The 25,172-nt window shown below is 45.9% G+C and overlaps 1 protein-coding gene across 4 annotated transcripts in view; it reads left to right on the forward strand.

The window, feature by feature from the left end:
- Epb41l4a (erythrocyte membrane protein band 4.1 like 4A) overlaps positions 1 to 25,172 on the forward strand; it is a 194,316-nt gene that overhangs the window by 118,647 nt on the left and 50,497 nt on the right. For all 4 annotated transcript variants that reach the window (XM_021641450.2, XM_021641448.2, XM_060377495.1 and 1 more), the window contains 7 exons: positions 3,083 to 3,180; positions 4,064 to 4,184; positions 6,063 to 6,150; positions 8,246 to 8,334; positions 8,887 to 8,950; positions 19,481 to 19,572; positions 20,020 to 20,097. In XM_021641450.2, coding sequence (XP_021497125.2) covers positions 3,083 to 3,180; positions 4,064 to 4,184; positions 6,063 to 6,150; positions 8,246 to 8,334; positions 8,887 to 8,950; positions 19,481 to 19,572; positions 20,020 to 20,097 — 630 coding nt within the window. The remainder of the gene's footprint in view (positions 1 to 3,082; positions 3,181 to 4,063; positions 4,185 to 6,062; positions 6,151 to 8,245; positions 8,335 to 8,886; positions 8,951 to 19,480; positions 19,573 to 20,019; positions 20,098 to 25,172) is intronic.

Raw genomic sequence — 25,172 nt, forward strand, 5'->3', positions numbered from 1 at the left:
TAAGTTTGAGTGGGGTACGTGGGTGTCACGGTGCGTGTGTGTGGAGGTCGGGGGCATCTCTTTTGGAGGCAGTGTTCTTTTGAGGTAGGTAATCTCTTGTTTTGGTGCTGTGCTGCTGCACAGTCCTGACTAGACTGGCCTGAGAGCAGACTGTCTTCCTGTCTCCGGCTCCCATCTTGTGCCAGGAATGCTGGGATTGTGGTTACGTGCCCCCGCATCATCTAGCCACTCATGTGGGTTCCAGAGATGGAACTCAGGTCACCGGGTTTGCTCAGCAAGCATTTTTACACAGTGAGCCATCTCCCTGGCTAAAAGCTGAAACTGAAACCCAAGAGTGAAGTTCCCTTGTATGCTATTAAAGGGTAACTGCTTCTGTGGCCAGTATTTCCTAACCAAGCTTCGGAGTTTTCAAGTTTAAGTTCATCTGGGCACCCCAGCACTTGGGAAGCTGAGGCAGAAGGATTGCCATGAGTTCAAGACCGAAAAGCAAGCAAGCAAGCAAGCAAGCAAACAAAGAAACAAAAATTCCAAGTAGATTACTCACCTTGCTTCTGTTCTTTAGACCCTTGTTCCAGCTCCAATACTTTGTGTTGATTTTTAAGTTTTCATAATTTTATATGAAATATAAGATAAAGGAAACCTTTGTTTGCATAATCTTCCAGCTAACCGGCTCTATAAGTTTGAGACTACTGAGTTTTCTGTCTATATAACAGAATTACAGGATTTCCAAGTAAATAGATTTTTTTAAAAAATCATGCTATTTCATGTATCTTGCTAGAACCTCTTTTCCCACTCAACACTTCTCTTCTGGTAGATGGAGTTTTAGTATGTGTATAGAACAGTGAGAGGAAAATAGAGGAAGTCAGTGCAGGAGCAGTAACAACTCCAGTGCAAACAATGTAAATGCTCAGCCGACTGGCCGGGGAGCCGAAGTGGGGGGAAATGGTGATTATTTTATACTTTTCCCTAGGAAGTAGAGAAAAGATTAATGTGAAGCCCCGAGACCGGCCGTACAGGTGTACCCGTATGTTAATCAGGACCTGGGAGGAGTGTTCACTTTGCCGTGAATCACCCTAGCACGGTCCTGTAGCCCGCATTTCTACCATTGCCGCGTTCAGGCTGGTTCTGCCCACTTGCTCATTCCTCATTCAGCAGCTGCGTGCGGCGTCCTTCCCTGTGGGACTGTGCAATCAAGGAAGGAGCTGGTTTCCATCATTTGAAGAGAACGTTTTGGCACTTCTGTGTAAGGAGTTCTGTTTGAGCTTTAAAAATAAAAAAGGAGGCCATTTCAGTGTTCTAAAAGTCTTCGATAGGATTTTAGTATTAAACTCACCTTTTGTTTTTATTGCCTGACCCCTGATCTCTGGCAAGAGAGGTGACGCAAGAAGTGAGAGTTTATCTTACTATCTCCCTGTGCGGCGTGAACCTAACCTGAAGCCAAAGGAATTTTTGGTAGAATTTTTGGTAGGGTATTTTTTTAAAAATCCTCTTTACTCTAAAAGATCCTTGTCACTCACCCTTGAGAAGACTTGGGGGATAAAGATGATGTGGCAGGCTTTAAATGTGAAGAGTCCTGGATTAGGGGTGGAGAGGAACACGTTACCACCACACCGTCACACATTCTGTGATTGAACGTGGCTGTCACTGACGGTTTTTCAGTGTTCCTAGGCCTTTCCCATAGGACCTGAGAACAGCGTGCCTGCTCCTGAAGCAGCTGTGGGGAGGTTCTGCCTCAGTCCTGCAGTTGTACCCCAACTTGACCTCCATCTTCCAGGAATGGCCAGCGTGGCCTCTGACATTTGGATTTCCTCATAGGGCCTTAGCTGTAAGCAGTTGGAGAAGAGATAGTTATCACAGAGGATTCCTAGGACCCATTTGTTTTCCTTGTCTCTGCCTCTCCCGGTGACATCAGGCATCACCTTACAGAGGAAGGGAGATCACAGGGTGGCCTGGGGGATGCGGGTGTGTGAGGGCACGCTAGTGGCAGCAGCTGGATGCTGGCCTGCTGTTACGCTGCCTCACACAACCCCTCATGTGGATGCGTGTGTGGATACACCTGTATGGATTCTTGTGTGCATGTGTGCGTGTGTGTGCATGAGGCCCAGAGGTCAGTGTGGGTGTCCCTCCCCAGGCCCTGACCGCCCTGAGGTTCTAGACAAGCTCTCTCACTGGCCTGGAATGCACCAGTTAGGCTAGGCCAGTTGGCGGGAACTCCAGGAATTTGCCCAGCTCTGCTTCCCATGAGCTGGGATTCTACGCACACTTCCACGTCTGTTTTTTTAATTCAGGTTCTTGGGATCAAACTCGGGTTCTGCTGCTTGTCCAGTGAGCACTTTATCAACGGGGCCATCCACCAGCCCACTCTTGGTTGGGAAGGTTCTAGGATCCAATTGCTTGGACTATAGTTCTGTTTCTGTTGCTTAACCAGCTGTGACATCTTGGGGCCCAGTTACCTTCTCTGCAGAATGAAAGCAGCACTTCTTGGCACTATGATTGTAAAAGGTAGCATGGAACAAGCAAAGCGGAAACAGAGTCTTAATAAGTGGGAAGATAGGTGGAAATACACCAGTATTGATTTTGTCTGGTACGCATGGTTCTGGGCCTTGTATATGATATGTGTAACCCAGGTAGGGTCCTTGTCATTTCTTCCCCTCAAGAACAGCGTTTGTTGACGTAGTGACAGAGGCACCATTGATGACGGTGACGCTGCATGTAACCTTCTCATTGACCCTGTGAATTGGTGCTGTCTTTTACTGATCCTGGGACGCTACTGGCCTTTAGGGAAGCTAAGTAGCCATGGAAGGCTGCGGACCTAGTGAGCAGCAGAACCTCTGTGCAAGCCAGGCAGTTTGCCCCAAGAGTTCAGTAACCCAGTGTGGCCATAAAACGCATGTTTGGTTGTTCTCATCCCTGTTTGTTCTGTAGACTCCTCACAAAGGGATGGGTGTGGCTGGGTTTTTTTTTGTTTGTTTGTTTGTTTGTTTTTAAGATGATTGGGTTTTCTCGCACTGGTCAGGGCCTGAAGCTTTGAGTCTGAGCAGCACCAGAGATTGTTAATCTCCTTTCTCCATTTCTCTTTTAGATATCAGTTTTTCTTACAGGTGAAGCAAGATGCCCTTCAGGGCCGGCTGCCCTGCCCTGTCAACATTGCTGCTCAGCTGGGCGCATACGCCATCCAGGGTAGGTTTCGCTGGAGTATACGTGCCTCAGAAGTGCTTGAAGAAGATACTTGCGTTTTTATTTGTATGAAAGTTTACTTTCTGCAGCTCTTCTTACTAGATTTTGAAAAACTCAAACTTAACCAGTCAGAATTCAGATCTTGACTAGTATCCCTTCAAAAGATACAAAAATGGAGCTGGCTGCATTTTCCTTGTTTCGGGATTGACCCTGACTCCTAAGTAGAAAGCTGAAAATCTCTTTAGATTCTACCTTCTGCCTGGGTCTGGTGACTGCAGTCTCAGAGGCCACACCGTTGCTGTCAGCATGGTCATACCAAGTCCTGTACGACACTCTATATTCCAAGTACTTTACTTCCTGGATCAGTGTGGTGGCCCTATCAGGTGGCTCTGGGTCGTTTGGTCTTTCTGAGGGCTAAATCTGGGCACATTTCAAATGTGGTGTGGGAAGAAACAAACGAGATGGCTTGGTCTTGGAGACACTCGTAAAATACACATCTCAGGCAGAACGTCAGCTTGGACTGGGTTGGGACTGGAAGGGAGATCATTGCCATAAGGAGTTAATCAGAACTCTCTGGGCTTCTTGACTTCTTTGTGTTAATGGTGGTGGGACAAAGCCAGTTCTGTGGTGTGTGTCTGTGTACGTCACGTGCAGCCTGGTTGTTCTGAAAGCCCTGCCTGCTCTCTTGGTTTCATTGTCTGTAATGTCTTAGTGAGGTTACTTAGTAGTTATCTTAGCTGCGTCGTTTTATTGATAAAGAAAAAAAAAGTTTAAGTGTGATAGAAAAACTCCATTTCTGTATTTTTGGAAGCATTTCCCACGAACATCCTTACCTGTGAGAGTTAGGGGGAATAATTATATGAATACAATTACATTTGTTTTCCAGCTGAACTTGGCGATCACGACCCATGTAAACATACGGCGGGCTACGTGTCTGAGTACCGGTTTGTTCCTGATCAGAAGGAGGAGCTGGAAGAAGCCATTGAGAGGATCCATAAGACTCTGACGTAGGAGCAGGCTTGTGTTGTCAGCCCTCACCAGGGTCTGAGACAGTTCTAAATGTTGCAGCGATAAATTCACCTGTGCCCTGAACATTCCATCTCTCTTGCTTCTTTTATAACAATAAGTGCTCATTGAAAATCCCAGCTATCTAAATAGTATAAAGGAGACAATAAAGCCAGGTAACCAAAAGTCGCCTCAGTTTTGGTTAATGAGCCCTGACTGCTCTTCTCTGCATAAATCACACAGAGAAAATCGACTTCGTATAGGTGTTGTGATTTTACCTTAGTAGAGTCACCTTAAGGGCTGGGCTTGTCGTTTTTCCCATCACTAGTATCTTGTGAAATCTTATAATGTATAAAACTTTTAGCTGTATGAAAATAGTTAAACATACCTCTGTGCATTTGAGGCTTGTCCTGAAGTAAGTATGTAAGTCTTTAGAATTACAAGCAAAAATCCTATGCAGGTCATAGCAGTGAGCCTGTTCTCGTGAAGATGCCTCTGTGGAGCTTCTGCAGGCTCATGCTAACCCTGCATGCACCTTCAGAGTTCACATGCTCCCCTGGGAAGATTTTCAGTTAATAGCCCTGAGCATTGAAGTTATAATTTAATTATAGTTATTTTGGTTGAATCCTTTATACTGAATAACTTCACTTTTTTTTTCTTCTTGTGTGACATTCCCCTTTGAATATGCTTTGATTCAGATCTATTATAGTTAAAAAAAAAATGCAGAATTAATCTACTCCACAGAAACGTTTGCTGAATGGATCTGCCTCAGTGGTTAGCGGCAGAAGTCAATTGCTGAATAGCAATCAGAGGAGGTGGCTCTCCATCTTAGATTAGCATGCACTAGAGTGGTCTCTTGCCTGAAAATAGAATCCTTCATTTTAAGGTTTTGCTGAAGTGGATGCTAACAAGAGCGAGCTTGTTACATGTTATGAAGGGCAGCGTGTTTGGCACGGTCTGCGAATACTAATTCTACAAAGCGTTTTCAAGCATAACCATATTTTGAAATTATGGGGCTTTGGATAAGGGCCCTCCTACATGTTTTATGTGCCAGTGCGGCCAGTTATCTGTATTGTTTCTCTAGGAATAAAGCATGATCAAAGTTTGGTAGTTTTCTTGTGACCAATTTATGAAGAACATTTTCCCAGGCTTTTATCTAAGTGCACGGTGGCTGAAGACAGGATGCATCAGAGAGCACATCTCAGTTTTTAGACATTCTTAGCAGCTTTTATCTTTTGTTAGCCATCACGCCTCCTCCCCCTCCCCAGCTCATCCATGGAGATTCCTGGCAGATGCTCACCCTCATTAGGAGAAAATGGTCTTTTCTGGATAGTACCACCAGTCGAGGCCTTAGGAAGATTTCTGAACTCAATTATGAAAATGACAAGCACTGCACAGTTCCTGTATGTTAACTAATGTGCTTCCAAACCACACCTGTGCTCAGGAGCTGTTGGCGTGACCCCTGCTGGGTAATGGGGCCCTTCCACCCCTTGCCTGGTGTGGTACCAGCTCCCGCAGCTCCTGAAGCACAGTTGTTGGTGCTGGAGCGCGGAGACATTTTGCTCCTTGGGAGGTGGCTGCTCCTTAATTTGAATACTTATACTCTCAATAGTTTCTTTGGGAGTTCTTGAAACTGAGTTTTAAAATACACACCGAGAATTTGGGACTAGACCGTAACAGGCAGAAATAGGTTTGGTAAATGAAATTAACTTAATGTAAATATCACCTTCTTGTCACCCAGAAGGCCAAGTTCTTCCTGGAGTGCATCATTTGCATCCAGGCAGAGTGCCATCCGTGTTTCCAGTGAACAGTGAAGTGTCCTTCTCTGTAGGTGGAGTGGCTGTCGGTAAAACAAGGCGTTGTTTTTCTTCCGGCTTTAGGGGTCAGGCGCCTTCGGAAGCCGAGCTGAATTACCTGCGGATTGCCAAATCCCTGGAGATGTACGGTGTTGACCTCCATCCTGTCTACGTGAGTAACATTTAATTAACACAAAATATTTTAAGCGGATGACATTTTTGTTAAAGAGTCAGAGGGAGTCCCTGAGGGAAGCTGCAGTCCTCTCGTTCAGCAGGCAGGCGATGCCCCCTCCTGTGCTTTTCAAACCCAGAGCAGCTCTTACAAGGATTAAACCCTAATGAGTTTTGCATGAAAGTCCGTGATCTTATTTCCATGTGTAGAAAACAATTCACTGGGCTTGCAAACGCAGTCTGGATAACAGCTCCAAAGGGCTTAGCTAAATGTCAAGACAGTTTAAAAAATCAGTCTGTAATTGATGATATCGGGCAGAAAATGGGAAGATTTCTCTAAGAACGGATTTTTATGGCAGAAAAACAAAGTTTTTGCCAGGTAAAGTAGGTGTTGGACAACAGTCCTGGTGCAGGGGTGGGTGGATCTAGGTTGAGTAGACAGTGTTGTGTCACCAGGAGAGTGACTGAGCGGATAAAAATAGTTCCGCGAGTTTTCTTCAGTGGCTGTGGAAACCTGCCAGTGAGTATGCATCAGGCCTGCATCGAGGGTTCTAGAGCCAGGCCCCGCCCCCCTCCGACAGTTCTCTTTGACTATGGCTGCCATACTTTTGCTCCTGCATTCATTTTCTAGCGTCTCTGTAGCTCATTAGTGTTTTCTAAGACAAGAGAGCATGCTGCTTATTAATTCAGTCAGTCATTCAGGGTCTTGCTGTGTAGCCCATACCGGCTCCAACTTCTCCTGTCTGTACCTGTGGCATGCTGGGATTCCGGGCCTGTGCCGTTGTTCCTGATTCATATTTCCTTGAGAGTTAGAAACATTCTCCAGTGCACATTAGCGTGTCAGTGGAGGTTACAGAAGTTCCCTGATCAGAGATACCGGGCTCACTGAAGAATGACAGGCTCTCCACTTTAAGGGTACCTCTGAGATCTGGGTAGCAGAGTCCTGTAATGGCATCACCATAGTCCCAGGTGGATGCAGGACCCTCCCAACCTTTGAGAGCAGCCTGGACTGCGTAGTGAGCAATGAAAGAAGGGAAGAGAGAAGGACGAATCTTACAGACTCCATGAAGTAGTTGCCTTCTCCCCTGCCGCCCCTGCTAATCTTGGTAGGTTTGTGGGTGTTTAAAAAAAGACACCTCCTGGGAACTCTGTAGAGGCTTCTGAAAAATGCTGTGATGTTTGTCATAATCAAGTTTTCCAGCTTTGGAGGGTGGTAGGATTGAGAACCTACAGGAGACAACCAAGATCTGTTAGGCCTTCCTTCCCTCTGAGGAGAAGTTTCTAGAGATGAAAGTTGGCAGCGAATGGATCTTTCCAGAATGGTTGTCTTCTGCTCACAGGCCATTCAGTGGGCAGCTCTGTGTAAGTCCTTGGTACCAACGTGGACTGTGGCTCTGTCACTCGGGGTCCTGTCTTATTACTTGAGATTGGTCGTTGCCTGGAGATGAAAGTTCTCCAGGATTTGCGAGAAGAGATCACGCTTCTCAATTTTGGGGCAATCTTAAAATTACCAGTAGAGGTAGGAAGGGCTGTGATAGACCCTAGGAAACCAGAGCCTCTGTCTGCAATGCAGCTGCCTAAAATTTCTCATGGTAAACTGGGCCTCAGTGGTATCCACATCAAAGGGCAAAACCAGGACAAACCATCTCAAAGCGCCCTCGATAGAAGCCGGTGGGTCTCAGGTTGTGGCTACAGAATTGTTGGAAGCCCCTGTGTGTTTTCGACACTAGGCCTCTGTTGCTGGAGATTCTGAGATAACTGATTTGGCGGCTCGTCCTCATCCGTGTTTTAAGCTGCATGGTTCCACCTGGGTCTAAGCACCAGCATGTAAGCAGCACTGGGCTGTCAGTCAGTGTTCCTTTGAAGAGCTGAAGTCACACGTGTAGACTGGTGCTAAGAAAAATGTTCTTATGGATTGGGAGGCTAAAGAGCATCAAATCAGTTACTATATTTGCTTAGCCAGCTTTTGTTTGTTTGATGCCTAGTCCAACATTAATCCAACAAATTACATTTGCTTAGCCAATTATAGTTTTACCAGGAGCTTCTTTACGAATAGTATAATGGTTAGGAATATATGTGTTTGTTTGTTTTTTCAGGGGGAAAACAAGTCCGAGTATTTCTTAGGATTAACTCCGGTGGCCGTGGTTGTCTATAAGAATAAAAAACAAGTGGGGAAGTATTTCTGGTAGGTAAAATGTGGGGACAGCGTTAGTGTTAAAGTTGTGTAACCGTATACACTGGGCTTTGGGGAGCTTGTGTGCCAACAGGTTTGGGAGGGAAAAAAAAAAACTTGTATCATTTCAGTAGTGTGAGTAGGAAAGTAATGGAATTGGTTATAAGTTTACGAATCTTCTTCGTAACTTTCATTGTGGTCATTCTGGGCTCTCTCGTCCCCGGAACCATATAGTGGGCCTCCCCACCCCCGCTCATGTGTGCCGGTGGAGCATGTATTCGGGGCTACCTGGAGTTTCAGCTCTAACGGGGAGGGAGGGGAGAGATTGGGGAACTGTGGCCCCGGTGTATGTCTGGAAGGTGGGACCCTCAAGGCCGGGGGATTCCAAGCTTCATTGTGCATTAGTGGAGAAACGGGAGGGATATCCAGAGCAGAGGACATCCCCAGCAGCACAGGGAAGAGCCTCTATCTCTCCATCTTTGTCTGCCAGATGCCTCTCTGGCTTTCTGAAAAATGAAGTGTCCTGGGAACGGCAAGCACAACGTTATCTGCTTTGTTTTCCAGGCCTCGGATTACAAAGGTGCACTTCAAGGAAACCCAGTTTGAACTCAGAGTCTTGGGGAAAGATGTAAGTTTCTGCGGGCATACAGCTTTACTGCGGGGGTGGGGGTCTCATCTGCTCATTGGGCACTTAGAAGGCATTGTGAAGTGAGGCAACCATGCTTTCTTCAGCTGCAGCCACGTGGAACCACGTTAATTATGTCACACACACACATTTCCGTGGAAGGGATAGGGAAGTGAATGAGGTAGTGGAGGGGAAAATGTCTTTTTAGTTTTTAGCAAGAGAAAGCAAAGCTCTCTGGGCAGAGTGGAGAACAGAGTGATGTATCTGCATTATCTCCGCAAGTTGTTTCGGTGCTGCCTGCGAGGGAGGGATTCTCCTAAGCTGCAAGGTGTAGACTGTGTGGAGCTGCAGAGGCGAACCTTCATTTTGCTCTGAAGTAAACAAAGCAGCCTGTTGGGTATCAGATGTCCTTAACTTGCTTTGCATGATAGACAACCGGGATGGAAATTCTGGATGCTTTCAAGGGAGACCAGGAGTCGGGGGGCGGGGGGCGAGAGGGTGGTGGGTAGCTAGCTGCTGACCTCATAGCACCTTGGCAAGTTTGGGCAGAGGGTACAGCGTGTGCTTTCATAGCTACACACCTTCACAGGTCGCGTTTAGAAGCTGGTCAAAGATGGCAAGGGTGCAAAAGATTCCTTTCAGTCTGTCTGTGAAGATGCTGCTGCCTGTTGTGCTGTTAGTGCGGCCCGTGTAGGATAATCAGGTGAAAGAATGATGGAGGAGGAATCCACCCCTCTGCCTCTTTTGCTTTTTAACTTCGTGCAGAGTCAAACCGAGTATGGAATTGAACTGGCTCCTTTTACTCTCTTCTTTTCTTAGGCAGGATCTTGGTGTGTTTTCTTGTTTTGACCTCTAGCTGTGCAGCCCAGGGTAGCCTTGAACTCACAGCAGTCCTCCTGCCTCAGCTTCCTAAGTGCCGAGATTACAGGTGTGTGCTGTCACAACAAGCTTTGAGTTGACCTTGTTTTGGTGCTAGAAACACTTTAGGTATAAGCCTGTGCGTATGTGACCACACACGAGCCCCTGCCACAGTGGAGCAGCCCTGAGGGCTGGGGACATATGTCCGTAGCAGAGGGTCTCACATGTAGAGCACTCCTCCTTAATATCTGCTAAGTGGCGAATGGACCGATTTTAGAGGCGCACCGCAAAGTCTGAAGCTCTGATGCTCTCTGTTTGTTCTTCCTCTTGAGCAGTGGTCCTCAACCTTCCCAATGCCACAGCCCTTTAATACAGTTCCTCATGTTGTGGTGACCCCAACGGTAAAATTATTTTTGTTGTTACCTCATTAACTGTCATTTTGCTACTGCTATGAATCATAATGGAAATATCTGTATCTTCTGATCATCTTAGGCGACCCCTGTGAAAGGGTCATTCAGTCCCTAAAGGGGTCGAGATCCAGAAGTTGAGAACCACTGCTCTAGGGCCAAACAAACAAACAAAAAAACAAACTAAACAACAAAAAGGATTTGGCTGTTCTCATTGATGAAATTAAAATTGGGTTTTGGAGTGAATTTATGGGGATGGGAGATTTTAGGCCTTTCAGACAATGGCTGCCCCCCTCCCCCAAAGTCACATATAAGCTTTTAATTACATAGTTTCTTTTGGTGGGGCATGGAAATTTTCACTTTGTTTTTAACTGCTAATTAGATATGCCAGTGCAGCTGAAAAGATACACTAACGTATGAGTAAATTAAAGTCATTTGAAAAGTAGAGAAGTTAGTTAGCTGGATTTTGTAGTTTTCCCCCCTCTCTTGCCAAAGGGTTCATATGACTTAATGCAAAGAATCTCACCTCCTAAGTGCATTAAAAATAATGTTTTGTAGGGGTGCTGGGACTCCCGTGGAAGTGTTCCTGTAGTTTAGAACCTCCTCCTCCTAAGCCTAAATTATTTTTGTGAGTTCCTTTTTTTTTTTTTTTTAGCTATGTATGTATATGTTCCCCCTTTAAAATTTCTTCTGTTGTCTCAGAAGAAGAAAGTCGCCAGGGCCCTGAACTTTCGGCTTCTTGAGCATCTTTGTTACCAGCCAAAAGCAAGGGCATCGAGGTTGATGCCATTGCACCACCTCCCAGAGTCCGTCTCTGTGACACCAGATACCAGCTGGCTTCCTAGGGGTTTCACCAGCCTCTGGGCTCCCTGGCTTTGAGATGGAACGGATGTTCCCACTGTCCTGGGTCCTTGAAGCCTGCATGTGTCAGTGTACCTTTAAATAAGGTGCCCAAACTGGTCAGTTACTACTGCAGCTTTTCTCCTTATAGCCCAGGCTGGCTGTGACCTTGAGCTCCTGATTGCCCTCCTCTGCTTTCCAACCGAGGGGGTTACAGGTGTGCAACGCCATGCCTAGATGTCCTAAATTTGTTATTAAATAGGCACATTAATTTAACCAAAACATTTCTATTTCCTGAGTGTTCTTGCTTGCAGCGCTTTTTTTTTCCCCTTCTCTCTCCACCAGGGTTCCTCTCTGTGAGTCAGTGATTTGCATAATGGTAGAATTAAGTTGATTATTATGGAGGCCTAACTGTAATCACAGATTGAATTAAAAAGCCCCTTAAAACCCATCACCTGGAACAGTAATCTCATTCAGCTTGAAAAATGGCTGAAATGCCTAGTCTGCTGGTTTTCTGGTCTGCTGGTCTGGTTAAAGAGACTTCGCTCCGGGCGCTCAGGGCTCTGAGCCCAAGTTCAGAGACACTTTCATGCGCTATAGACACTTCAGAGTGCACCGTGGTTTAAATTGCACCTCACAGAAAAGGTAAACTCCGAATAAAGGTTTTGCATAGTAATGGTATAGGAGATGGGAAACACAACCCTAAAATTTAGAGGCTGATTGTTAACATTTTGGTATGATTGCTTGTAGATTTTTGGGGTTCCGCTAGTGTGAAAGTATCACGTGTTTATATATACGTATAAAGAGATAATTCCTGTGTGTGTGGCTGTGTACATCTTTTTAGTTGTCCTTGAGATAGAGTTGTACTCTGTCAACCGAATTTGGCCTGGAATCATGTCTTCTTGTTTCTGCCTCCAAAGTGCAGGAATTGTGGATGAGGCTCAGCGTGTGTGTGTGTGTGCTTTTGTACTTAGTACTGTGTCGTAGAGGTTTTCCTTCTTGTTATTGCCGTGTATATTTGCCTGGACGGCGAGAAAGAATGAGTGATGTTGGGAGTGCTTTATGTACAATGCACTGTGATACGGCACTCAGCTAAGTTTAGTGTCCCAGAATGTAAGGTCAAAAGGCCCCTGGCAACCCAGCCAAGTGTTATTCTGGCAGAGCTTGGGAGAGCTTTGGGGAGCGGAGGCAGGAGGTAATGCTGGCTGGGAGTGGTCACTGACGGTCAGCCCAACAGGTTGGTTTATGTACACGGGTCTCTTCTACATAGTGAATATATGTCACTCCGGCCCAGTTCTGTAAACGCCCTAATTGCGTTGCTTGGCCTGATCATATCTTCTGTGCTCCATGCCTCCCCGCGTTGTGGGTTTTGATTAGCTCCCTTCAGAGAATTTCTTTCTCGTTTGTGAAGTGGATGTTTTATACCGTTTAAACACTATCTTACCACACTGCAGCCAAGCAGAGCCCTTTCTCTCATGCCTCTCCGCTGTTTTGCGGTGAGAGTGGGTTACTCACTCCCAGCTGTGTAGTCACGGCGGTGAGGTTGTATCTATCTCACGGTTTCACATAGTGTGACCATCTGCCCTTCTTGTCTGTTACGTCTGATCTGCTGGCGATGATGTCACCTAATTTCTCCAGTGTATAATCCCTGGTGCGAGCAACCCCACCCCCAAGGTAGGAATTTAGCGGTCCACAGGGATGCATGGTAAATCTGTGCGCGTCTCTCCTTGTCAGGATTCCCCTGCATGTTTAGCATTTACCAGGCATTTTGTCTAATCCAGTCTTTTATGGCGATGATGGGGCATGCTGGTTTTCTGGTTCTCCTGTCCCCTTCACATTTCTTTTCAGACCTCAGCATTCCACTGTAGGCAAGAGCCCTACCCTCTCTGCCTTTCATTTATTCATCTGTTTTGACATGGACTGACCACTTTTCCCCCCTCAATGATTTATGATACATTCCTGCACCTAGAGGCTTTGATGTTCAAGAATTGCTAGATTTAATTAATAGGAGCCCCCCCACCCCAGTCTGACCTCTGTGCTCCTTAAACCTGTCTCCGTCATTATGTGGTACTTTTTTTGTTGTTGTCTATTTTGCCCCCAACTTACAATCACCCACATCTCTAAAGATCCGTGGTTCCCGGCAGTGGGAAATGGTCCAGATCTTGCAGCACGGGGTGATTCCTACTTCTTGGTGACTTTTCTGCCTGAGCTTTTCAGTGGCCAGAGCTAGAGAATCTCTGCAGGCATACATACAAACACTGCCCCAAATACACATACATGATGTAAATGTACACATATGTACATGTGTGTTTAAGTGTACACTGTACTTGTATATAGGTTAGAGATTACGGGTTTGCATCATGCAGGCCTCTTTCTTACCTTCCTCATGTCCTTCCTTTGGCCTTTAGAACCTTTGCTGCCAGCGTCTGCACGTTTAGTCATTTGCTTATTCCTAAATTGTGTATCCAATAGCTTTCGAGTTGCTTTGGTCGGAACACCGAAACTCTGGTTCTCTCATACACATGTGAGGACCAAGGACCTGTGCTGTCTGTGTTCACAGTTTACTTGGCTCGCCCTCCCTCCCTTCATTCCTTTCGTCCTTCTTCATTGCTGTGGTTGTATATACCCTCACAATCTAATTAGGTTTATTTATTTCCAGTTATGGTTCCTTGTGCCTTACATTCTTGCCTGCTTAAGTCTATGTTTTAAATATGTGGACGACTGACATTCTTCCAGAGGTTGAAACTGTACAGAAAGACACACTGAGGGGAGCGTTGCAAATACCCGGGCTCTTTCAGGCCTTTTCTTGCTCGTCCTTGAAGCTATTAAATTTTAATCCTTTCCAGTTTGTTTTCCCCATGGCTTTTTTTTGGGGGGGGAGGTAAGAAAGTGTGTGTGTGTGTGTGTGTGTGTGTGTGTGAATGGGTGTGTATGTGTCTGCTGGGGTGGAAGCAGGTTTTGTAATATGCTGCTGAGCCTCACCTTCCCCTTGTTCTTACAAGCTTCAGTGGGTGTGAGTCCCATGCTGTATTCACCCCACTGCTTGTGCCGGAATGCTCAGGTATTTTAAAAATATTTTGTGTCCTTTCATCCATCTCTGTGTGTGGAGTGGCTGTGTGGCATCAGTTCTCTGGAGCAGGATTGTTTAGCCAAAGGGTAAGTGCCTATGTGGGTTTTCTGTTTCACCTTTCTGTTCATTCCTCCTCAACTCCAGTCTCCTCTCAGAACTGCACAGTTTTGCGTTTCCACCCACGGCATGAAAGTACCTGAAATACAGAGTATGAAGTGCGTCCCTCCTAGTAACATTTAGGCCCTGATGCCTTGTGTCATTGTTGTCTTTCATAGTCAAGGATGAGCTGCCGGGAAGTGCATCATGGCAGTGCTATGCTTAGGTAACACCATTTAACTTCAAGGCCGCCGCTCACAAGCTAACTTTGGGAAGTTTGCTGTTAATGCCTCACCTGTGCCCCTCACCTGTCGTGAAGGGTGAAGGGTAGGGGTAGGGACGGCGATGGATCGGGCCTATATATGGTAATGTCTACCCGTAGGAGCCTTAGGAGACTGGAACTACCCGGTCCAAGGCTGTATGAGGCGAGCACGCAGTCTGGGCTTCTCACCTGTGCTGTCTTGGCCGCTGAGCCTCCGACAAGATCACCGTGTGCCTGCCACCCTTGCCTTCGGGCGGCTTGTGCCGGGCTGGAGGGAAGCCCACATCTGTCAGCCCACGGTTCCTCTGCTTTATTTGTTACCACTCTTGCTGACTTTCTCCGTAATTAAAATAGATTAAACCATTTTTTTTTCCCAAAAGGAGTAAAAATTTTAGAGCGGAGACTGTCCGCTACCGTTAAATGTAAATAAGTGGAATCACTCCATTAAAAGCTCGTGTCTTTCCAATGTCTGTACCTTCGCTCCAGCAAATGCAACAGTGTCTCCTGATAGCAGTTGGCAGCACCTTACACACGCAGCCCTCTCCCCAGCCCTTGCTTTGGTTTTTTGGGTGCAGAATTGTCAACCAGGGTGACATAGTGAGACCCTGTCTCAAAAAACAAACAACGACACCCCAGAGAAAAACCCAAGCCAAACAAAGCTATGTGCTCTCTCTCTCTCTCTCTCTCTCTCCCTTCCCCCCTCTCCCTCCCCCTCTCTCTCCCTTCCCCCTCTCTCTATATATATTTCAGCATGAACATACGTGCATATTGTACATACGTGTGTGTATATAGAGGAATGTTTGTTTGTATTTTCTATCTTTTCAAACTGGAGAAATTAAAATACACTTTTTTTTTTTTTCCTGAGACAGGTCTCCTTGGCTGACCTGGAACTAGCTCTTTAGACCAGGCTGGCCTCACAGAGATCCACCTGCTTCTGCATTCAGAATGCTGGGATTAAAGGCACGTGCCACTACCGCCTGGCTTAAAATACACTTTATTAATATACGCAGTTCTTTGACCAGATTAGTTATATAAACACCCAGTCCCTTGCCTAGTGGACATTGACAGTACGTCCGCCCACATTAAACTGTGAGGGATTACCCAGCATGCCCCATACCTATTTGACCACAGACACCTGTATTCCCACGCCTTAAGGCACTGGTGTTGTGAGAATTATCATTTGGGAGCAATATGGTGTGTAGAGACAAAGCTTAGCTCAGAAGAACAAGGTGAGGTACACTCAGGGCCTTTACATTTCTTTCTGACTCCCCCTTTTCAAGTAATAACAAAAGTGTCATTTGAAAAAACTCGGGTTTCAATTTGGCATGCCTTGAGGGAACAGTAACGAAAAATACGGTGAAAGCCATTAACACTGAGATCAGGCCCGGTGTCTTGTGTCGGCCGGCACGATTCAGGGTGTAAAGCAGCAGTCACTCGCTCACAGGCACCGGAAAAGATGGACTTCCCTCACGTATTTAAAATCCTGTAGTCTGCTGTGAGTTTCCAACCGAAGAACGCGCACGCGTCCCGGTTTCGCTGCTTGCCTTTGCTTTATCAGCAGTTAAGAAGGAAGTTATTTTAGTCACTTGTTATTGTGATTCTTAATTGTTTTTTTTTTTTTTTTTTGTTTCTCCCTTCATGCCTAAAGTAAGTTTAAAAAAGTACAAAATACTTATACAAATCCTGTTTAGATCGAATGCAGAAATACCCACTCTGCAGTGAGACCTGGGTTGGAAGCCTCTCTGCCAAGGGTCTTCGGGTATTTGCGGCACGACTCTGGCTGGCCATCCTTAGAGACACTGCTCTCTCCCGCTCGCCAGTGGCCTATGCAGTGTATGTTCTTAAAACGATGTCTGTTTATGGATTTCTACGTGAGAATGTTTGTGTATGTGGACATGTGTGCCAGAGTGCACATACATAAGTCAGAGGACAACCTGTGGGAGTCTGTCCTCTCCTTCCTCGTGTGGGCCCCAGGGATTGGAATCAGGTTGTCAGCATTTACCCACTGAGTGACCTCGTTGGCCACCCCTGGCCAGTATCTTGAGTTACTTCTGGTGACCTTGGATGTGGGCTTATTTCATAGAATTGTGAATACCCTTTTGCCCATAATTCCAGACGGCTAAGGAAAGGCAGACACCCACCTGTGACTGAGTCTCCATGGAAACAAGGAGAAGCCAGCTGAGCCCAGGGCCCTGTGACACAGGCTCTTGTGTCAAGAGCACAGGCTTGAGAGACTCTGAAAACCGAGTGGCTTCCGTTGCCTAAGTGGCTGTGTCCTTATAGTGTAAACTGCTTCAGTGATCCTGTCAACAGTGACAGCACAAGGAGCAAATGCTAAGTAAAGTAGAGACACACACACACACACACACACACACACACACACACACGCACACCCACACCCTTTTTTAAGCTCACCAAGAGAGACTTCCAGCAATGATGAGCAAAGACACCAAGAAAGTGAATGGTGCTCGGTAGGGAATTTGTAACTCTACTACAGGTTCTGGTTCTTACAAATAATTAAGGACCGGACATGATTGTCCCCAGAGACCCCAGGGACAACGACACCCACAGTCCATATTAACTACAGATGACTTTTGGTTAACTATGAACTAACGAGAGCAGACCCAGACAGCAGCATTTCTTGCAGCACGAGTGACCGGAGCTTTCAAGGTATCTGAGGAACTTAGCAAGCCTCGGGTGCTGGGCTAGGATGTGTTAGCTGTCCTGCATGGTGGCTTTCTTCAGCTGGGCTGCTGAGCGAGTGAGTGGGGATGTGTGAATGGCCACGTCTGATTTGAGAGGGGCCAGGGCTCCTCGTCGGCCTGTTGGTACCAGCCGTACATGACGAAAGTACACAGAGTGTACTCGGGATACCTGGCTCTCGTTTTAGCAACATTAATCTTCCTTTGGTATCCGGATCATTCTGTCAGTAACTCGACAGAAAACAGGCAGCTCTTTTGAAGCCTTCTGTAAATGGGGAATGCGTTCATACTTGCATCTGTTCACAGCAGAGGTAATTAGGAGGTTCCCCTGTTCCTCTAATATGCCTGTGCCCAAGAAAAGCCAAATTCCAGCTGGATTTGAAGTGCCTTTTATCTTTTCATCAGTGATGATAGATTAAAGTATGTATTAAGAATTAGACATCCATTGACCAGCTTTCAATAAGAAAAGCAAAATAATACAGACACATGAAGGATAATATTAAAAAAAAAAACAAACAAAAAACAACAACAACAAAAAAAACCAATCCAAAGGAAAGTTTAAAATTAGGAGGAATTTTTTTTTTTTTTTTCCGAGACTGAATAATTTTAAATTTCCTCTGTACTTCTGGAAATTTGGGTTCTATGTAATTAAGTTTTAGGTACTTAAACACCTCCTGCCTGGAGGCTTTTGCTGAAGTACATGTCAGAGACCTTGTTCCCGGCTGCTGTTCCCACAGGTCGAGAGGCCCCATGTACACCACCAGGCCTGGTGCGTCAGGGGAGACGTCCTGTCCCAGCGACATAGGGAGAGGCAGCCTGTCCTGATGTATTTCCTCTCCCTTAGTGACTTAGCCCTGAGAAGGCACTCACGGGCAAACCATGACATGAGTTCCCCGAACACTGTGGTTAGCACAGTCCAGCGGCGGCCAGCTCTGGAGATGGGAACTGGGGACAGTGGCAGAGCGGAGGGTTTGAATTGTTACTGTGAAAACCTTGGGTGCCCTGTGCGTGCGTGCGTGCGTGCGTGCGTGCGTGCGTGCGTGTGTGTGTGTGTGTGTGTGTGTGTGTGTGTATGTGATGGGAGCCTGAGATTTCTTAACCCCCTCCAGCCTCTGCTCTTCTCCAGCCTCCATTTCTTTTGCTGTTGAGGTAAAAGATTCTCTAAATTCACGGAATTTCCTCCTCATCTCTAATATTCATGATCCTATGTCTTACACAAACGTCACCAGATACTCTCGCTATGGGAAGCAGTAGCCGCCTTTGAAGCCCATTCCTTGTCCTGTCCGTGTCCCTTGAGACTTCTCTTTCCTGCCTTCTGACACCTTGTCTCCCGGCTCATTTTGACCCACCTCACAAGCGTCGCCCTGTGATTCACCTTCAACACCCACCCTCTCTTCTGGCCATCTTATGCATTCTCGAGGGACAGTGCTTGTGTCGGGAGATGGGACCTCTCTTTTGAGTGAGGCACCTGTGTGCTCACTGGCCCTCTTGGCATTCTGTGGGCATTTCAACTTAATATCTTGTCCTGACCTGGCTGTCCATCATCTCATTTCCCTGTTTGCTATCCACTGACAGTAACACCCAAACACCAGGGCCAAGAATTCCCCTAAAGGTCTTCCTTTCCCTCGTAAGATTTTGGTAGTGGGCTTTGCTGTAATGCGAACCTGTGGCCATGCTTCTGCCCTATCGCACATTTTACAAATACACTCCTAAGTTGGCGGCATTATTCCAGTTGGGTTTGGGAGGGACTTCCTGTATACAGTGTCAGATTCCTTGTTAAAATGGTGGACAGATACTCCAGTTGCCCCCCTGCACGGCCAATATTGTGTCTATGAGTCCATAGGGTGCTCATTCCACGGGATTGCTGTGTCTGAGACTGGTGTTTGGTTTTTAAATTTGAAGCTAAATTATCAGCCTATGGCTTCATAGAGCCTATGGTACTCATTCTGTTTTGGCCATAATAAAGGTAACTGCACTGAGATTTAAATGGAAGTTATGTTTCATAATTGTAGCCAGTGGAAAGTAACTTTTGTCTGTTTGTTTGAGACAGGGGTTCACTATGTAGCCCTGGCTGTCCTGGAACTCACTTTGTAGACCAGGCTGGCCTCCAACTCTCAGAGATCCGCCTGTGCCACCAGCGCCTGGCATGGAAAGGAATTTTTAATACAGTCTTCCCCCCGAATAGCTCTGTTTCGGTGTTAATCTCTGTTACTTGAGTTTCTGGTCCCTCACGGAGGACTGCTGCCATGCAAAGAGTGTTACGGCCAGTAATCGGTGTTCTCTCCCGGTCTCTTTCAGTGTAACGAAACCTCGTTCTTTTTTGAGGCTCGAAGCAAAACTGCCTGCAAGCACCTCTGGAAGTGCAGCGTGGAGCACCACACATTTTTCAGGTGTGCCAATGGAACGGGTTTGTCCCGTCGCGGTACATGAAGGTTGTGTTCGGGTTTTGTTTCTCTGAATGTAGAAATGTTTCTTTAGTTTATTTGGCTCCTTATCCTCTTGGTTGCACTGATGCTCATCATTGTTCATGTGTGTGTGGATGTCTATGTTTATACTAATGTTCTGGTAGATCCCTGCTCGCACCGTAAGAAAGATTCAGGGATAGTTTTAGAAACTATGTGAAAAGCTCAGAACCACCTAGCACTGCGAAATGTGCCACCACACCAGCTTTTAAAAATAAACCTTAGTAGCTGACTGTTACATCCTCCTAGTGTGTAGAATAAATAAAATATTTTGGCTATCTCTATTAAACAGTTTCCTGTATACAGCTTTGTGTTCAAATGTTGCATAAGTACTTGTATTCACAAGTCTTTGGTTTTCTTTTTAAAATGAATTAGAATGCCAGAAACAGAGTCAAATTCATTGTCAAGAAAACTCAGCAAGTTTGGGTCCATAAGTTATAAGCATCGGTACAGGTAAATGACATTTTTTTCCTTCCTTGGGGTTTGTACATGTAAATAAATTTTTAATTCAGTTATCTACACATAGGCATAATGAAATCTGTGCGCTCTTTCCCCCAGCAGGCCAATGTGCTGTGTAAATAAATGTTTCCTGACAAAAATGATTTTCCAGTTTTAAATGTATTTAACATCATCATGAGTTATGTAAAGTTTATGGGCTTTTGGAGCACAGTAGAATTTATTACATTCAGGAGTTCATCTTGCTGTAGTTACCAGTTCTTTCCAATTATGTCCTGTGATTATGAAACAAAGCAGATATCCTGGATTGTAGTTGACTGGCTGTGATGTTAGAATACTCAGTTGATCCCGTATTGAACACTGTGTCATTTATAGCCTACATCGAAACGTGTCTTTACGCACAGAACTTACGTACGTATAAAACCGGCTTATGGTGACGCTAATTGCACGTTCCCTTTGTTGAGTGCTGTGTCTTTATTGTTTAATACTCTCTGCTGCTTCAGCTAGTCATCGTGGTCTTCTGTGATATTTTCTACATAGGGAAACGGACGCTCAGGGGACTTTTCACGGTAACCCAGCTAGGAAGCAGTGGGATTCATGGCTCCGTGGCTTGTGCTTTCCCTTGATAATCAGGCTCAGCTTGTGTGGAGAAAGCTTTGACCACCATGTAGCTAGGCGCTTAGCTCTTTCCTCCTTTTTTTTTTTTTTTAAATTTTACTTAATCACTTTACAGCCTGATCCCAGCCCCCTCCCTCCTCTCTGCCCAGTCCTGCTCTCACACCCCCTCACCCTGTCCCCCCTCTCCTTCTCAGAGAAGGGGAGGCCTCCGAGGGCTACCAACCCACCTGCGCACCTCAAGTTGCAGCAGGACTAAACATCCTCTCCCACGGAGGCCAGACAAGGCAGCCCAGCTAGGGGGAAGGGCTCTAAAGGCAGACAACAGGGTCAGAGACAGCCCCTGCTCCCATCTGGTAGGGGACCCACAGGATGACCAAGCTGCACATCTACTGTGTATGTGTAAGGGTCTAGGTCCAGCCCATGCAAGCTCTTTGGTTTGTAGTTTAGTCTCTGTGAACCCACGTGGGCTTAGGTTAGTTGACTCTGTAGGTCTTCCTGTGGTGTCCTTGACCCCGCCAGGTCCCTTAATCCTTCCTCCCACTCTTCCACAGAACCCCCAGAACTTGGCCTATTGTTTGATTGTGGGTCTCTGCATCTGTTTCCATCAGCTGCTGGATGGAGCCTCTCAGAAGGCAGTTATGCTAGGCTCCTGCCTGCAAGCATGGTAGAGCGTCATTGATAGTGTCGGGGGTTGGCTGTCTCGCATGGGGTGGGTCTCCTTGGGCCAGTCACTGGTTGGCCGTTCCCTCAGTCTCTGCTCTTTCTTTAATGCTCCCCTTAAAAGTGGGAGTGAGCTCTGTATTTCCAGGAAGCTTTTTTTTTGTATGTTTGTTTGTTTGTTTGTTTTCCAGTCCCTTCTGTTCAGTGTGGAGGTGCGGTGCTCAAGAAAGGCTGTTAGGGCCCCAGATATAAAAAAACTCAGTTCTGACCTCTCTGCCATCAAAGAGATTCAGTATTACTTAGGCAGAGAAGCAGGCCCCCAGGCCCAGAGAAGCCAAGCAGGGTGCAGAAATGTCACCAGGAGATGACAAGGGACCTTACGGGATGAAATGCTTCCACAGGACATTCAAAAAGAAAGTTGGGTTTGCAAGATTGCAGTATGCCTGACCTTAATTCTTTCCTTTTAATGCCCCACTCTGAAGTCTTAAATCTGAGACAAGAGCCAACCAGTAAGAATGATCAACAGTAGATGTCTAGTACTTCCTGTGAATATGATATCCGGTAGAGCATTTACTCCCTTTGTGACTTAAAAAAAAAAGTATTATTTATTCCAGGTATTTTTGACTTTGTATGAAGGTTTTTGTCGATGTGTTAATATTTAGCCTTCAGGTTTTCAGAGTTCTTCCTTAGTCAAGAATATATTATGAGATATTTAAGAAGCTAGTACTTTCATTCTGAGAAGAATGGGTAACACCGGGTGTTTTTTTGTTTTGTTTTGTTTTGTTTTTGCTGTTTTTCCAATCATTGTATTGCCACGGCTAGAGAGAACATGCTTAAATTTGTCTCCTTGTCAACAGGCTTGCAGCTAGTGTGAAGGCATCTGTCTTATTAGTGTTTAGATGATTAAAATTATAATCGTGCTGTTTAACATATGCTGGAGCTAGTTGGCTTCTGCAAATATAGCCATACCTGATTTCTCAAGTTTATTGAAATGCAAATCTTATGGCTACTGGGAATTACTATTAGAAATTATTTTCATTGGATTTTACATATTAAATATAGCTTTTTTCCAAGAAAGCAATTAAAGGTAACCTTTGCAGAATTGGATGCTTTGCCAAATCTGCTCTGCTTTCATGGGGAATGTTAACTGCCTGGTAAATCTTAATGGAACCCAAATCTATTTATTTGTGTGTAAAAATGCACGAACTACACGCCACCTGTGGGAGAGAGGCAGTTCATCGGCAGTTCATCTGTCCGGTCAGAGGTCAAGCAGGACAAGTCTGATTGCTGGATGGTCAGTAATTCAGGCTGTTTAGTGTCAAGAGTTGGCAAACTAACACCTTTTAACCAGTATCATGTGCCTACCTCTTTGTTAAAGTAATCTAGAGATACCCCGAAGGGAAATAGTTCTGGAGTAAAATAGTCACTTCTTGCAGGCTGTGAGATAGAGGCAAAGGAGCCTCAGTGTGTGAGTGTGGATGCGTGTGGATGCGTGTGTGTGTGTGTGTGTGTGTGTGCATGTGTGTTGCATGTTTTCGAATGGGCTCTTTTAGGGAAACTAGTTATGACATAAGAAGGGGAAAAAAAACCAAACATTTTAAGTGATGTGGGACAGTCAGGTTTTCAAACTAAATTGGAAAGAAGGCTGAGCTGAAGTTTGCCTGATGTTTTGATTCTCTTGTTTTTATTTTGAGGGAGCAGCATTCTGAAATGGAGACTGATTAAATCTTTGACTAATTAAGTATCTTGTGACATATTGACATCTTCTTATTGGAGTCTCTGAAAATTAGCCTTTCTTCTTAGCTGTTGTTAAGCTCTTTGAGAGAACAAGTTGCAGGGACTTCCTAGGAGGCCTGGGAAGCAGCATCCTCTGTGTAGGAGTGAACCGGAGGAGCTCTTGAGTTTCACGTGTGGAGGAAAGACCCCGTTCTCAGGAGCTGCACCCCGGTGTCAGCTGCTTTCCCCAACACTGCTTATTTCGTCTACACAGTGGCCCACCACAGAGGTATCATGTCCTCAATTATAGGATAGAAATTGGAGCGCTCCCCTGGGAAAGTAATTAAGCTGAGGACCCGTAAGCATGGAATCTGGTATCTGAAGCCAGGTCTCTTCCCCTGTTATTTCCCTCTCTTCACTTTGATGCAGAAGCACTGTGGCTTTGCCAGCCAGAATAGAGACAACACATTGCTGGGGTGTGAGTAGGCATGGAAGTGGGGACTCTCATGAGTATGTGCCCATTACTTGAAACCACAGAGAAGGGCGCGTTCTCTAAGAAGAGGCACAGGGTAATATTGAGGATGAAAAGGGGGCTGCAGAAATCTTCAAAAACAAACAAACAAAACCCCAAAGACTAAATGGCTAGGAAAAGGCAGACCTGAGTTTTCCACGGGGCTTAAAATGTCAAATTAAATAGCTAAGTGTTCTGTTCCTCCATGCCTGCCGACTGATCTCTATTGCCCAGATGGGGAGTCTAAGGCCTGTGCTAGGCCTCTGGAAGATCAGTTGACGTTTCTGGACCACAGTCTTATTAATCTTGGGAGTTATTTTCTCTTTCCTTTGCTCCTGAGAGGGAAGCTATGAAGAAAAAAATGAATAATAAAGTATAATCTCATGTATAAAATGTCTGAGTGGTCTGCACATTTACTTATATATGTGTGACAATGGTCTTTCCTCTGTGCAGGGAGATATGTACTAGCCAAGCCTTTTTGACAGCAGAGAAAGTCTGGAGTAGGTAGTCCTAGTCTCGATGCCCTGAATAATAACGGAGTCTTGTCTCTCTGTGGAATTTTTTAAGCTTTCCAGAAAAAGAGCCTCTGCACGTAGATGCATCTAAGCTAGAGGAGAGGTTTATTTTGGTTTATGGTTTCTGAGATTTCTGTTGAGGGTTAGCTTTGGGCCCTGGGTAGAAACATCATGGTCGTGAGAGGGTGTGGTGGGACAGAGTGATGATCTCATGCTAAAGAGGGTGGGGGTGTGAGGGGAAGGAGAGGGCGGGACGGAGAGGCATGTTCCCTCGAAAGGCACAGCTCGGTGGTCTGCTTCCTTCAACCATGCCCCACCGTCTAGCAGTCGATTGGGCTGCAAAGTAGCCAGCGGGTTAACCCACTGATGAGACTATTAACTCCACAACCTAGTCACCTCTCATGTGGGCCACCGGATGGAGGCCAGACCTTCAGCATACAAGCTTTTGTGTACGTGTGCACATCCATGTGTGTGGGATGTGTTGGATATGTGGTATGTGCTACATGTGTGTTTGTGTGTGCATGTGTAGTGTGTGTGTGTGTGTGTGATATTGAAACCACAATGCCAGCCCAGGGAATTAAGCTTGGGCTCCAAATCCTCACATGATCTCTAGAGAAGCAGGCCTGTGTGGGCCCCCACACTTGTTGTCTCTCTCCCTGGAAGCATGGTTTCTTAAGTGAGGAGATAGAATAAATGACGGATTGTGCCAGGGCTCAGCAAAAACAAATGCCGCTGGTATTTCGGACGATGCCTTCCCGCTTGCTGTGTGAGCACGGCCTGGGGCCGTCCTGTAAAATTACCTGTTGCATGGTTCACCCACCGTGACTTCTCTAGCGGTCCGCTGCGGACCTCAAGGCCATCAGCAGCCTCTATTTCTAGCCCATCCTTCCCACCTGACATAAGCCTAACCTCTGGGAAACCTTCCCTTTTTGCTGGTCCCTCGGCAAACTCTTGTTTTCACCCGGTGTAAATCTCTCCTTTCCTTTAGTGTTCCTCTCGTGGTCAGTAGTAGAATGGACATCAATTAAAGGCCTCTGTAGGCTTATGGCCTG

This window comes from Meriones unguiculatus, chromosome 2, assembly GCF_030254825.1.
Source record: "Meriones unguiculatus strain TT.TT164.6M chromosome 2, Bangor_MerUng_6.1, whole genome shotgun sequence".
Classification (NCBI taxonomy): Eukaryota; Metazoa; Chordata; class Mammalia; order Rodentia; family Muridae; genus Meriones; species Meriones unguiculatus.